At 35.0% G+C, this 14,282-nt stretch overlaps 1 protein-coding gene across 1 annotated transcript in view; it reads left to right on the forward strand.

Moving 5' to 3' along the window:
- LOC143445123 (cytoplasmic dynein 1 heavy chain 1-like) overlaps positions 1–14,282 on the forward strand; it is a 160,868-nt gene that overhangs the window by 25,239 nt on the left and 121,347 nt on the right. The window contains exons 9-17 of the mRNA XM_076944003.1: positions 497–588; positions 4,755–4,893; positions 5,882–5,984; positions 8,399–8,534; positions 11,243–11,315; positions 11,636–11,816; positions 13,768–13,868; positions 13,940–14,062; positions 14,188–14,277. Of these exons, the coding sequence (XP_076800118.1) occupies positions 497–588; positions 4,755–4,893; positions 5,882–5,984; positions 8,399–8,534; positions 11,243–11,315; positions 11,636–11,816; positions 13,768–13,868; positions 13,940–14,062; positions 14,188–14,277 (1,038 nt within the window). The remainder of the gene's footprint in view (positions 1–496; positions 589–4,754; positions 4,894–5,881; positions 5,985–8,398; positions 8,535–11,242; positions 11,316–11,635; positions 11,817–13,767; positions 13,869–13,939; positions 14,063–14,187; positions 14,278–14,282) is intronic.

Consider the following 14,282-nt stretch of genomic DNA (forward strand, 5'->3'; position numbering starts at 1 on the left):
TAGCAAAAATATGATATAAAACTAAATCTGAAAAAACAAAGACAATCGACAAGTACAAGAAGAACAAAAAATACAAATTATGATGGATATTCAGCAATTAGACAATTGAAAATCTCTTAGCAGGAATTGTTGGCTATATCAATGAACCGCCAACAATGCAATGGAAAATGCTAAGCTAAGACTAACTGCACAAAGTCACACACTGTTGAGATATACAATGCCGGTATTGTCATTAGAGTGTTCTAACAAGTTATACAGCTCCACCTCAGCTTTGGCAGAAATCTCACCCAATTGGAAGTTGATGTTAAGGTTTACCAAATTCTGCACTAACAAATGCTTTTCTTCTAAGAAAGGAGCTTTTTATTAGCATTTGACATATTTTTATACAAGTTGCTTTTTATTGTTGCCAGCTCTTATTTTATTTAGTGTACCTAGTGTGTCATTAAAATTATAGTTACACTGCTTCCAGTGAGTAAAACGGTGCTTCAATTATTAGGGTCTTATGAGAGATCTTCTTAAAAAAAAGCGTGATGAACAAAAAAAGATGATGTGGCGCTTAAATCCTGCTCATAAGAAGCTTCATGCGAGGTTTGTCTTGAATGATTCTGCTATGACTTGTTTATTCTTAGTTGCTTGATATACTATGACATACCTATGAAGCTAGTGTAGTATTGAATCAAGTTTTCCTTAACCTAGAAAATGTTTAAAATCATGAAAAAAGTGCGGTGCCACAGAATTGCGTTGTTGCTTCTATTGGCCATTGTTAGTAACTGATTACGATCGTGTAAAGTTTAGGATAATTTTACCATATAGCCTACACGGTTGTATATCATCTGAGTGACAGTTTATTTGAGTGACATAATTATAGTTCATTTGAGTGACACATTGATAAGGACTGTGTAATTCATTTGAGTGACAGATTGACATTTGTTGTTTAAGTTGCAGTTGCTGTTAATTAGTAAGTGCACAGATGACAACACACACAAGACAAAGTTTAGAGTACTATCTACAAAAAAATCAACTAAGAATTCTCAACCATCTCGTCCAATTCTTCTGATAGTTCCGCAGTTGGTTCGATCTTCAAATTACGCGCAATTCAGCGGAGTAATACTTTCTGTGGAAGGTCTTCTTGCTGGGAAAACAAATTTCCAATGCGGGTTTCTTTTTGCCTTGTCATACGCGATCGGCGCAATGGTGTCGATGCACCAAATTTAATGCGAAAGAGTTCTTGGGAAACTCTCTGATGCTGATGCATTTCTCAACCATTACTGTAGTTTGAACAGTACTCACCGATGTGTCACTCAAATGAACTGTCACTCAGTTGAGCATGAATTATTTGTCACCTAAATGAACGTTAAAAGAATGTGTCACTCAAATGAAGTGTCACTCAGTTGATCAACTAACAGCCTACACAACAACCACAACCATTAAGCTGAGCAAATTTTTCTTTTTTGATAACATCAACAAAGCACACTGTATTAAACATAAGTTGCTTATTTGAAAAAGACTCTTATTTGAAAAAATTTGGTCTGGGACAAATACCAAATGATTTTGAAACGATTATCTTGCTGCTTTCTAGCTTTTAAAAATTTTTCTTGTACAATGTACACATCTGTATTTTTTCTTTGACGTCGCTTTATTTTCCCGTTTTCAGAAATATTACTGGCATGTGGGCACTGGTCATGTCAATGGCCATGCTAATGTGATTATGTCATACTATCAATGGCCGACAGAATGGTCAACACAATGCCATGGTGCCCTGCTTGTGACGCTAGGGTTACGAGGGTGTTTGCACGTCCCATAAGGTTGTTCCTGTAAGGATTCAACAGATTTTTGTTATGGTGCTGCCCCATAAAGGGAATAGCAATACACTAAGAATTAAGCACTGATAAAGTAACATTACGGCTGTTTATTGAACGAAAAATAGATGATACATAAGTTATTGGTAAACCTATACAAGTAATATAAGCAAAAGTAGGGTGAGTTGACTGAGTAGATAAAATAAATAAATACTGGTAACGCAGCCGTTACTGTGGTAACAGTAAACGATGCAATGGTGGCATTTGTTGGCGGTATACCTTGTTCAGCTGGCAGCTATCACACGTCTTAAAAAAATTTGTGATGTCGCGTTTCATGAAAGGCCAAACAGCCTTCAGGCACATAAGGGGCATAGTTAGTAGTTGCAGTACCACCATAACTGAGAGAATGATACATATCAAAAATTTGCTTACGAAAGATGTCTAGGATGATTGGGCATATGATGCCTTGACTCACATCGCAGTACAACTTCCAATTTCATGAAGTGATAAGTTTCTTAATCTGCAATGAGCTTTTCTTCCGATGAGCCAAAATGGCTTGAATGGCAGCATCAGCTTGTTGTGCTGCGACTATCTTGGCATAGTCAATGGGGTGTGGGAAATGATTCATGGTCAAAATCAGGTTTGTCAGTGAGGCTATCTTACTCGAAATACCGAATGCGGTGCTTGGTGCTAATTAAGTTTGACACCCCTGGTGAACAGGATGATCCAATGAAGAGGTACCCAAACATTTCAAGCTTGCAATCTACTTTTGCAAATAAACGTCAAAATGATGAACTAATAAAAAAATATTTATCAACTGGATATTTGATATTTGATATCAATATTTACTTACATTTTACAAAGTATTGTAATTCAACCAACCTAAATATTGTTATTAAAAATAAGCTTTCTTTTCCTCAGCCTGAGGATTAAAATTACAATACCAGTCTACATCAACCTCTATTTTTTTGAATTTTATTGCTTCAGATATAATTTTCTTGGTTAGTTAAATATATTGTTCAAGGCCCAATGTAATCCATGAATAGAATTATTGTATGTTTTACTGTATTCCGTGCTATCTATGTTATCCAGCCAAGTACATCATTGTCCATGTACCAGAGAAATTTCAATATTGCAACGAGCAGTGTTGTTTCACATCTTCCAATGATTGTCATTGGTGTGCATTCTTGCTGTACAAACTTGGGCTAATCTACAACGCCCTTCCATAGTGCTATGGCCACCAGAAACTGGGCTCTTGCCAAGGATGGGGTTTCCTTTATGGTGGGTTTCTTTTTCCATCCTCTGATGTACAGAACTGAAGCAATTTTCATTCATCAGTTGCTTGAACACATCACCTGCTCGTCTGCTTAATTCTCGCTTTTTCAACTTATGTTTTATGGATTTAACTAATTTAATTATAGGTTTAGTGGCCGTGCTAGTTGTTACAAGCAAATAACAATGTTCTTTCTCTTGAGCATGTTTTAAGCATTTTCAGCTTTGTCACTTTTTCTTGTTCATTGGCGCGTGTTAGTAACAACTGGCTTTATTTTTCGTCCCCACTACGCTTTTGGCGAAAAATAAAATGATTGATTAATTGAGGTGGGAACGATTTTTTAGACATTTGAATGAATACACACAGAAAAAAAAAACGGATTATTGAATTTTTATATTTAAGCAAGTATACTTAAACAATTTTTTTACGCTTCATTTTATTTTTCGAATATGAATCCATCTCAAAACATTTTGATACCGTATAAGATCTAGTTTTTAACGATGAACTGCAAGTATAATAACATTAACGGGAATAGGCTATATCAAACACACTGCATAACTAAAGCTGCATGATGCTTCACAATTCAGTTTTATTGTATTGTTACGTCACAAAGCTGCTTTATCTGGCGACCGTATAACCCAGTGGTTGGGAAACTTTTATTACGATAGCCCAAATTTTCTCATTATTAGCAAATGAAGGCCCAACATTACATGCAAAATATACTTAAGGCAGTAAATATTAATAATTTCCATGTGCTTTTCTCTTTTGCGCAGCAGACATTATTTTATGAAACTTATAGGATAACTTCAATTAACTTTTAATCTAGTTACGTGCTTTGCACAGGTTTTAGCAATCCACGGTAACCTGCGATTAACAGACAGTTAGCAAAACTAATTACACTCTCATCACTAATGTTGAGTTGTATTCCAGTCTTCAAACTAAAACACGCTTTGGTTTGTGTGAACATGGGTTGGAATCTACTAGCAAACTATAGCGGTCAGTTCTCACTACCCTAAATTTAACATGTTGATTATGAAATTTAGATTCAGCTTTCACATTTTGTTGGAAAATATAATTACATCGTTACTGATAAAATAAACCCTAAACCTCTATATATAACTGTTCGCTGACTTGGATGTCTTTTGAACACTCAATGTGAATTAATCAACTACTGTCCAAACCACAATTGCTGAAAATAAGTGGTAGGGTAGTGAAGGATTAACGTTACTGTATAAATAAAAATAGGTTTGCATTCTCAATGTGATGTAAGAATTAACGCTATGTGAGTGGGAGGTTGCTGGTTGTGTTTTCCAGATGTTTGTCGTTATAGCTGTAGTTAACCTTTACTTAAGATGGAAAAAAATTATCAAGAAGTGGATTGCTAGTGCTCCAAGTTAACTCTTTCTAATAGCTATCACTCAGCCCACATTGACTTGGTTACAGGTTATAATTGCTTGAAGGCTCACATTTGGCCGCGGTCCTTAGTTTATTGACTTCTGATATAACCGAATGCCTGTTAAAAGAATTATGAGTAATTAATTGAAAAAGCACTGGATTAACAGCATCCTATAGATTCTCATTCTTTAAAATACTTCTGCAAAAAAGTGTTTATTGTTAGTAGTGTTAGGTTGTTATAGTTATTTACTCTTCAAAGTAAAGTATTTTGCTTTTAATTATTACAGGCTCGACCAAATGAGAAAATTTAGAAGGCAGCACGAACAACTTAGAAATGTGATTATTCGGGTCCTTAAGCCACAAGGTTCATTTGTTGGTAGATCACAACTCCAGCCAAGTTTGTCTCTGGGATTAGATGAGAATAAGGTCATTCTTTTTCTTATTGTTATTGTTTCTTGTTTTTGATACTTGCAATGAATTTTATATTGTTGCTTAATGTAATATTTTTCCACTATAGCCTATTGAATCTAGATCTCCATTCTTTTAAAATATACAATGGATTTCTTGCACTTTATATGACTCGACAAGTGTATGGCATTTAGTTAACTGCAAAAGAAAGCCGATTAAATTGATATTCCTAAGTGTGATCTTGGTGCAAAATTGTTGAAAGCAGGCTTTTTAAATGTACCAAAATCGATTAATTTTTATGTGGACTATTTAGGGGTGGGGATGGTTTCTAAAATGAGAAAGCACCAAGCCAAGCAGCACATTGCAATTGGTGAAAAAATTTCTAGTAGACAATTTGTAAACTTAAAAACCCACACCTTATTTATTAGAGATGGCCAATATGAAAACACTTAAATGGATTTGACGTATATCACCTGAATGAAAGATTTTGATAACACGAATAATACCTCAGGAAAATTTAAATATGTATGAAATTATGAGCTTCGGCAAGAAATTATGATCTTGTTTTTTAAAATATCGGTCATTACCAGACACGGTGTAGTACATTTTTTTCAAAACTGGTTTAAGAGAAATATGTTTAGCGACTACATTGTTTTATAAGCCAAGTTAGTCAATGTTTAGATAGTATTTTGCCATGATTGACATGATACTTGGAAAATCCTTTAAATTGAAATAGCCATAATAAAATTGTTTTTTAAAATCATAGGAATGCATTGATTATATATATAGGTCTGTATTGATAATAATATATATTTGAAGCATTGCTATATGACTTCTAAAGTTTTGTTTACCCTGCTATAATTTTACTTTAGCCAGTAAATCACATACTTAACTATTTTATAGTTTTAAAAAAATACCTGTTATTACTTATTTTATTACCTATTAAAAATGCTTATTAATGGATTCTTGTAAATCTCTAGTATTCGCAAACTGACTTATTTTCCAGGTGGACTATCAATTGGACGCAGCTGATGAAAATGCTATAGAAGAGGTTAACTTGGCTTACAAGAATGTTAAGGAAGTTGATGTTTTGGATATTTCTAAGGAAGGTCAAAAATCATCTCATCATTTAGATTCATTAAAATGGATAAAAAATTAGATACCTAGTTTTATCTAGTAACTTGCTGTTGTGTCTGTTATTGATAGATTCAACAAAATTTAACTAATAGTTAACAATAGTTCAATTAACTTATATGGTTTAGGTATTATAGCATTATATCTTAATTGGAAGTGTTTATCATAAGTATCAATCAAAAAGCATGTATAGGCCATGTTTTAGGATGTATCACATCAGTGGTTCTTCACATCACGTCACAAGTGATAAGGAAGGTAAGAACAGTGGCGAAGATGTTTCGCAAAAGTCCTCTGAAGAACGAAATTCTGCAAAGGCATATCCAAGCACAATTGAATACAGAGCTGAAGTTAATTCTGGATTCAAAGACCAGATGGAACAGTCTTTTAGAGATGATTAAAACATTTGTAAGAGCAGAAAAATGTATCAGAATGGCTCTTGTTGAGATCGGAACTTCTATCACCATTACGGACGCAGAAATTAAAATTCTCCGTGATCTGATTGATGTCCTTGAACCAGTTAAACATGCTGTAGATGGACTTTGCAGAAGGGACGCTACACTTCTAACTTCTGAGCGGATTCACGAATTTGTGCTTAAAACTCTTTCTAATTCTAATTCTGCGTACTCGGCATCTCTTAAGTCTCATCTTGAGGTAAGAATCAAGGAAAGGAGAAATGCATGTCTTGTTCATCTAGTTGAATATTTGTATGATCCCAATTTTCTGATAGAGAACAAGCTTGATACATTTGGCGAATACGGAAACAGAAACAAGATGTATGCTCTTGCAGCAACCCTAATGCAAAAATTGATTGCAGCAGCAAAGCCTGGTCCTGGAGAAGACAGCCAGTTGATATCACTCGCTTCTGCAACGGTATGTAGAGGATCATCACGCGAATCTCTCAAGGAAGAATTAGAGCGAGCTATCATGTCGGCATCAATTCCAGTATCAGCTACTCGTCCTTCCAGTACTCCAAGTCCAAACCTAAACAGAAGAATGGTCCAAAAGGAATGTGAAGTCTTTGAAGCTTCTGGGAAACGACCTGCCAACCTTCAGACTCTCTATGAAGCGCTGCTTACTATTCAGCCCACTTCTGTGGAAGCAGAAAGAGCATTCAGTGCATGTGGACTCTTTGTTACAAAACTCCGGTCCCGTCTACAGGATTCCACAATTGATGCATTGTGCTTTATAAGGAGGGCGTTGCAGAAGCAGTGAACAATGTGAACATTAAATTTGCGTTTGAAATTCGTTTGTTCGTTCGTTTTAAATTTGATTTTTCTCGTACTGCGCGTGTAGTAGCCGTGTTCGTTCGTTTTAAATTTGATTTTTCTCGTATTCGCTCGTACTGCGCGTGTAGTAGCCGTGTTCGTTCGTTTTAAATTTGATTTTTCTCGTACTGCGCGTGTAGTAGCCGTGTTCGTTCGTTTTAAATTTGATTTTTCTCGTACTGCGCGTGTAGTAGCCGTGTTCGTTCGTTTTAAATTTGATTTTTCTCGTATTCGCTCGTACTGCGCGTGTAGTAGCCGTGTACGTAGATCTATAATAAAACTGTGTAATGATTTTACAATCCATTTTTCATGCAAACCTCGTGAAATCGATTGTCTCACTTAGCAGTTATTATCCGGTTAACCGGTTAGATAAATTCCAAATATACGGATATATCCGTTATCCGGATAGTAAAAATTATTGATATCCGAACTAACCCTAGTTGGCAGTTACATTTGGATGTTTTGTTGCCACCAAGTTTGTGAATGAGAGACCATGCCACTATTTTCTTTTGGCAGATTTTATTTTCTCAGGGAATGGATCCATTTTTCACTTTATACATTTTTTTATGAAGTTTTGCATTTTCTTTGATGAGTCAAGATATGTCCTTCAAATGAATGAATTGAAAATTTAAAGGGTTGCAACCAGTAGCAATGGTAACCGAGACTGCTTTGTATGAAACAACAGAAAACACTTAAATCACGCTAAGCGAGTCCAAGTAAGAATACAGTGTCAGCGAATTGAACATACAAGCATGTCACCAGTAATACAATATTATGAGATCTGTGCGATATTTCTTTCTGGAATCATTGTTGACCAACTGACAATCAGCAATTTACGTTGCATTTCACATTTTTTTTAAATGTATGCTTGCTTTAGTGTCTCATGTAACAACATTAGTATGTTACTGTTAGGTGTCATATTTACTCATTTATTTTGATATTATGGCTAATTCTTTGTGTGTAGTGTTTTGTGTTAGGATTGTAAATGTGACAGGCAAAAGCAGCACCAAGCCTGCTGTTGTACTTAAGTTGGACACCACTGATTTAAATAAATACAGTCTGTGGATACATGATTTAAATACTATATTAATCAAGGCATAACATCTTGAAATGCAAAACTGTAGGTACAGATGTCTGGGAGCAAGCTATACATCGGTATAATGAAAGAATTGATAGAGTAGAAACTCGAATTACTGCTCATCTGCGTGATCAACTTGGAACTGCAAAAAATGCTAATGAAATGTTTCATATTTTCTCGAGGTATCTAATCTTATGTTTGTGTTATTGCTGTTATGATGCGTACTATACCGGGGCGGATGTAGGAAATCTCTAAGGAGGTGTTCTGTTCGTAGCAATTTTTGAAAATGGGGATTCCCCAAAAAACAAGTTTTGACTTTTGCCAAGGTTTTGCTCAAAATATTTGCCTTTTTTTTTAAAAGACCAAAGTGTTCTGAGCCAAGCTCATTCCACTGCTTGCTTTCCATATTAAATTATTCAAAGTATAATACTACATGCAAATCTGTAAGGGTTGTTTGTTACCGGGGATAATCCGATTCGTCAAATACGGTGCTCGTTGGTCATAAATACTTTTGCAAAAAAATGAAGTGAGTTTGTAAACAATGCCTGGATAATGTTATCCGAAAAGCGATTGTTTCATCATAACTAACACAATGCTTTAGTGCACACGGACATATACTAGTGCAAGGCTATATATGTATTGTGCCTAGGGATGTACAATACAGAATAGTTCACTATTCTAGAATAATCTAGAATAGTTTATTTTGGATCCAAAATTAAATCTTATTCTAGAATAGAATACAAGTATAAAAAATTAAACACCTGCGGTGCTTTTGTTTTGCCTTTGCAATAGGCTCACAAAAATATTATAGTTCAACCAAGTTGATAATTTTCAAATTGACATGACACATGGTTCAGTTGATGACGATCAACACACCCAGCGCATTGTATGGAAATGTGAAATAACAACCGACCACAATATCTCCTGCACATGCCAATGAACACCCTCAATCATAAAATAAAACCACTTCATAAGACTGGGAAAAATACGGAAATTAGATTTGAATCTTTTGAAATTCAGTTCTTTAGGATTCGTTATTCTAGAAAGTGCATCCTTAATTGCGCCATAGCTTTTGATACGAGGTATTTAACATAACCAGAAGATCAGGTAACATCACAAAACTTTGTAAAAAAAAGTATTTACAGAAAATAAAATGCAAGGAATAAAAAAGGCCTCATACACTTTTGTATGTAATGTTGCGATTTCAACAGTTTTTCTCTGTGTTTGTCATTTTTTAGCTTAACAATGACTCGAACTGTATACGTTGCCACTATTGTATGTTAATTAGATCGCTCCTTGTGCCAATAAAAATACACGCTCTAGACATGTCTTTGTTTTTTTGCTATGGTTAATAAAAACAAAAAAATGACCACTTTTGGTACCATCGAACGAAGTTTTCATTAAAGAAAAACAAATAAACAATAATCAATCGTGGGCAGCGAGCCAGATATACAGGTTAAGTTAATTACACGGGCACACATAATATCATAATTAACATGATGGTACCAAAATGATGTAATTGTAATCAGTATATACAACGAGTGCAATAATTAAATAGATGTATTATTTGGTAGTTGATCAACTGAGTGACACTTCATTTGAGTGACAGCTCATTTGAGTGACACATTCTTTTAACGTTCATTTGAGTGACAAATAATTCATGCTCAACTGAGTGACAGTTCATTTGAGTGACACATTGGTGAGTACTGTTCAAACTACAGTAATGCAACAATCGGTCGTACAAATAACATCCAGGAGGCCGGGCATCACCGCTTCAATGCAATTGTCAACAGATACCACCAAAGCATTTTTAAAATAATTGAAGAGTTTCAAAGCGAGCATCATAGAGTTTCCCAAGAACTCTTTCGCCTTGAATTTGGTGCATCGACACCATTGCGCCGATCGCGTATGACAAGGCAAAAAGAAACGCGCATTGGAAATTTGTTTTCCCAGCAAGAAGACTTTCCACAGGAAGTATTCCTCCGCCGAATTGCGCGTAATTTGAAGATCGGACCAACTGCGGAACTAACAGAAGAATTGGACGAGATGGTTGAGGATTCTTAGTTGTTTTTTTGTGGATAGTATTCTAAACTTTGTCTTGTGTGTGTTGTCATCTGTGTACTTACTAATTAACAACAACTGCAACTTTAACATCAAATGTCAATCTGTCACTCAAATGAATTACACAGTCCTTATCAATGTGTCACTCAAATGAACTATAATTATGTCTTTCAAATGAACTGTCACTCAAATAAACTGTCACTCAGATGATATACAACCGTATTATTTAATAAGAATGACAAGGGATAAACCACAATGGTTACTATTAACCAGATAATCGCACAGCAAATTGTGATTTATCGACTATCGTATTCGGTTATATTTCGTTTGTTTTGCTTCCCTTTTAATGTCATGGTAATTCAGTGCAGCTGCAAACTGTCATGCAGCACAGTTTTGTCGCCCAAGTCTGATAGATGCCATGTTACAAAAGTGTAGATGCTTTCAGTACCGCAATGCATTATGTTTATTGCATTGCATTGTGTTTATTATTTTTTCTCAAAAATATTTACTGTACTCAAACCAGATGTGATTATTTAAAAGAGAATAAGAGAAGAAAATTGGGCAAAGGTCAGAGAAAAGGGATAGCAACAGGGAAAAGTAACAAATGCTTTCCTCTTGTCATTAAAGCGATTTAGGGAATGCATGGTGTTGCATGGTTGTTTTTAACCAGCAAAATAAATTTTAAGCAGTAAACCCCAAAATTATTTTTACTGCTGGCGTGGTATTGCAACATCTTAACACCCCAGCTATATCCGCCTCTGGTACTAGATTACATTTCATTTTTCTTATTTTCAATGTTAAATATTAACTGAAAGTCTTTATTTGTTAGATTTAATGCTCTGTTTGTACGACCTCACATCAGAGGAGCTATTCGGGAGTACCAGACCCAGTTAATTCAGAGGGTGAGAATTGGTAGTGTGTAATACAGGTTGTCCATTTCGACTGGGCACATGTTAGTACTGATATGATTGCTATTTGGCTGTTATGGTCATATTGACCACAAACAAGGTTTAACGCATACGATAGAAATGCAAGGCCATGTCTATCACGTATTACACCTATAAGGTTGTCAGCAACGGAAACATAATATTTTCCAAGTATTATCGGTGTGACACTGATCTACTATCCAACACCTTGCATTATTGTACATATTCCTAAATGAAGAGGATATGTGGCTCGGTGAAGTGTTTTGAGTGGCTATTTCTTTACCATCTTTATTCAGGTCAAAGATGATATAGAAACTCTTCATGAAAAATTTAAGCGTCAACATGCTGGAAGCAAAGAAGAGCTTCTTACAAGAAAGCGTGACCTTCCTCCAGTAGCTGGTTCAATTATTTGGGTACGACAGATAGAAAAACAACTTTCGGCATATATGAGGCGCGTGGAAGATGTACTTGGCAAAGGTAGGCTTGATTAGTAAGATTAGTAAGACATGAGTAAGTTTATTTTTCGTTTTTCGAATCTATTTTGTAATTAGTAGGGAAAATTTACCCAAGGAAAATGGAATGTTAAGTTTTATTACTGTTTGTTATTACCGTAGCAATGTGTCCATTGTGTGCTTATCCTGGTACAGGTAAACATGCAAACTAGCTTGGGAAAGGTGTCAGGTATGGCAGTGCCACCTCTTTAAAATTAGCTCCAACTCTTATGTCCAATGCATATTTTTATTCTTGAAAATTAGCTCCTACTCATGTTATTACATAGCACTAACTTATCACTTGTATACTTTCCTTTCTGTTGCATTTACGAATAATCAATTCATTTACCTTTTTTCATCATCGATAAAATTTTAAGAATAAAAAATTGAGGTATGGGCAAAGGTGATGTGAAGAATGGACCATTGTGGAAAACACCTAAAATACAGTGTTGAAAATTTTTTTTTGATTTATTGTACCGTCAAGTTTATGGTATAACAGCAAAGTATTGTTTGTGAAGCAGGATGTTACTTGGCTTTACAACGATTGTAGGAGCACTGAGTCTGATTTTACAAGTTTTAAAATCTTATGAGCGATTTTTTTAACACCATTCTAAGTCTATTAAAAACAGTATTTGAAAATTGTTTTTTATAGTAGGCTTACATACTTTATTAGTAATAACCAAACTCTGCACAATAACACGATAATATTATCCTTTTAAGGATCATAAAAGAGTAGAACACTAAAAACATATATAAGTAAGTATCAGCAAGCATCCAGCATGCGCATGACAAATACCTTTTGATAATGCGCTTAGGTAAGATGATGGTATTGGAAATTTTGAATCAGATTAGGGAAATTATACGTTAGTCTGTTTTTTCATTAACTTTTAAATTTTCAACACTCATTACACAACTATTTTGGATATTTGCTCCAATTGCTGCAGATTGCTTTTACATATTTTCAAGATAAAAGACTTGAACCAGTTACTGGATTGAAACGTTACCACCAGTGCCACTGAAGTCTTCAGCTTCGGATCAAGAAGGGTCAGCACTATCTTTTATTTGACAGCATTGGCATCTTTTTCTTTACATCACTGTCGATATACCAGAAAAGTTTCCATTTTGCAACGAGCTGTATTTTCATTACATCTTCCAAAGATTATTGTTGGTGTCTATTGGACAGCATTGGTTTGCATTCTTGCTGTACAAACTCAGACTAAAAACAACGACCTTCCTTAGTGCTATGGTCTCCATAAACTGGGCTCTTGCCCAGGATGGGGTTTCTTTTCCCATCCACTGATGTGCAGCATTGAAGCAATTTTCATTCATCAATTGCTTGAACACATCGCCTGCTCGTCTGCTTAATCTTCAGCAGCATGGTTACTATCTAGTTCCAACTCATGGCCTGGCCTGGCCTATGCCTAGAATTATTTTGAGGCCCATGCCTCAAATACCCACCCTAATTAATTGTAGAACATCTGTGAAATTTAGGACAAAAAATTTACTACCAGTCGTAGATGCCTAATGTTTGGATTGGCTTTGTAAAGGATGAATAAAACAGCCAAATAATTTTGAAAATTTTTAGCATACGTTTTATATCAATCTTGAAACATTTGTAATGCAGATAAAGTAATAAAATGTTACGTAAAAGTAAAGTGATCCAGTCTTGACCATTTGAAAATAAAGATTTCCATAGAAAGCTACTAGAAATCATGATGGTAATTTATTAAACACTATTTTTTCACAGATCGGTTATTTTTTTTATTGTACCCTTAGTTAACATATTTGTATACGCCAAAAGCAGTGTGAAGCTGAGTGTTTCAGAGAGCTTATTATATAATGGACATAGGCACAAAATTGATACTCGTATATACAGTCTCTAATTCAAATGTACAATTTATGCAAATCATGTTTCCAGTGTTTCCACCATGTTTTAGGTTGGGAAAATCATGTTGAGGGCCAGAAGCTGAAGCAAGATGGTGATAGTTTTAGAAGTAAAGTGGACACAAAGAGTATCTTTGAAGACTGGGCACAAAAGGCATGATTTGTTTAGTTAATATAATGCAAATCATGTTAAAAATGTTTTGTAACGTTATGTTTGCTTGACAGGTACAGCAACGTAATATTGCCGTAAGTGGGCGGATTTATGCAATTGACTATGTCCGAGTTGGTCGCATTTCAAAGGGTACTTCAGAAATTCAAAAATTGTTACGCCCTAAAGTGAATTTCCAGGTAATTCTGTTTCAGTGTAACATAGGATTGTATAATAACAAGGAATAGCTTTTTGTTATAGGAAATGTTTCATGTTCATCTTTTAATTTCTGGGTGTTTAGGTTTAAATTATCATTTTTATGTAGCCGGAGGTGATCACTTTGGCAAAAGAAGTGAGGAACTTAAAATGGCTTGGGTTTAGAGTACCTCTAGCCATAGTTAACAAAGCGCATCAGGTAAT

Source organism: Clavelina lepadiformis, chromosome 2, assembly GCF_947623445.1.
Source record: "Clavelina lepadiformis chromosome 2, kaClaLepa1.1, whole genome shotgun sequence".
Classification (NCBI taxonomy): Eukaryota; Metazoa; Chordata; class Ascidiacea; order Aplousobranchia; family Clavelinidae; genus Clavelina; species Clavelina lepadiformis.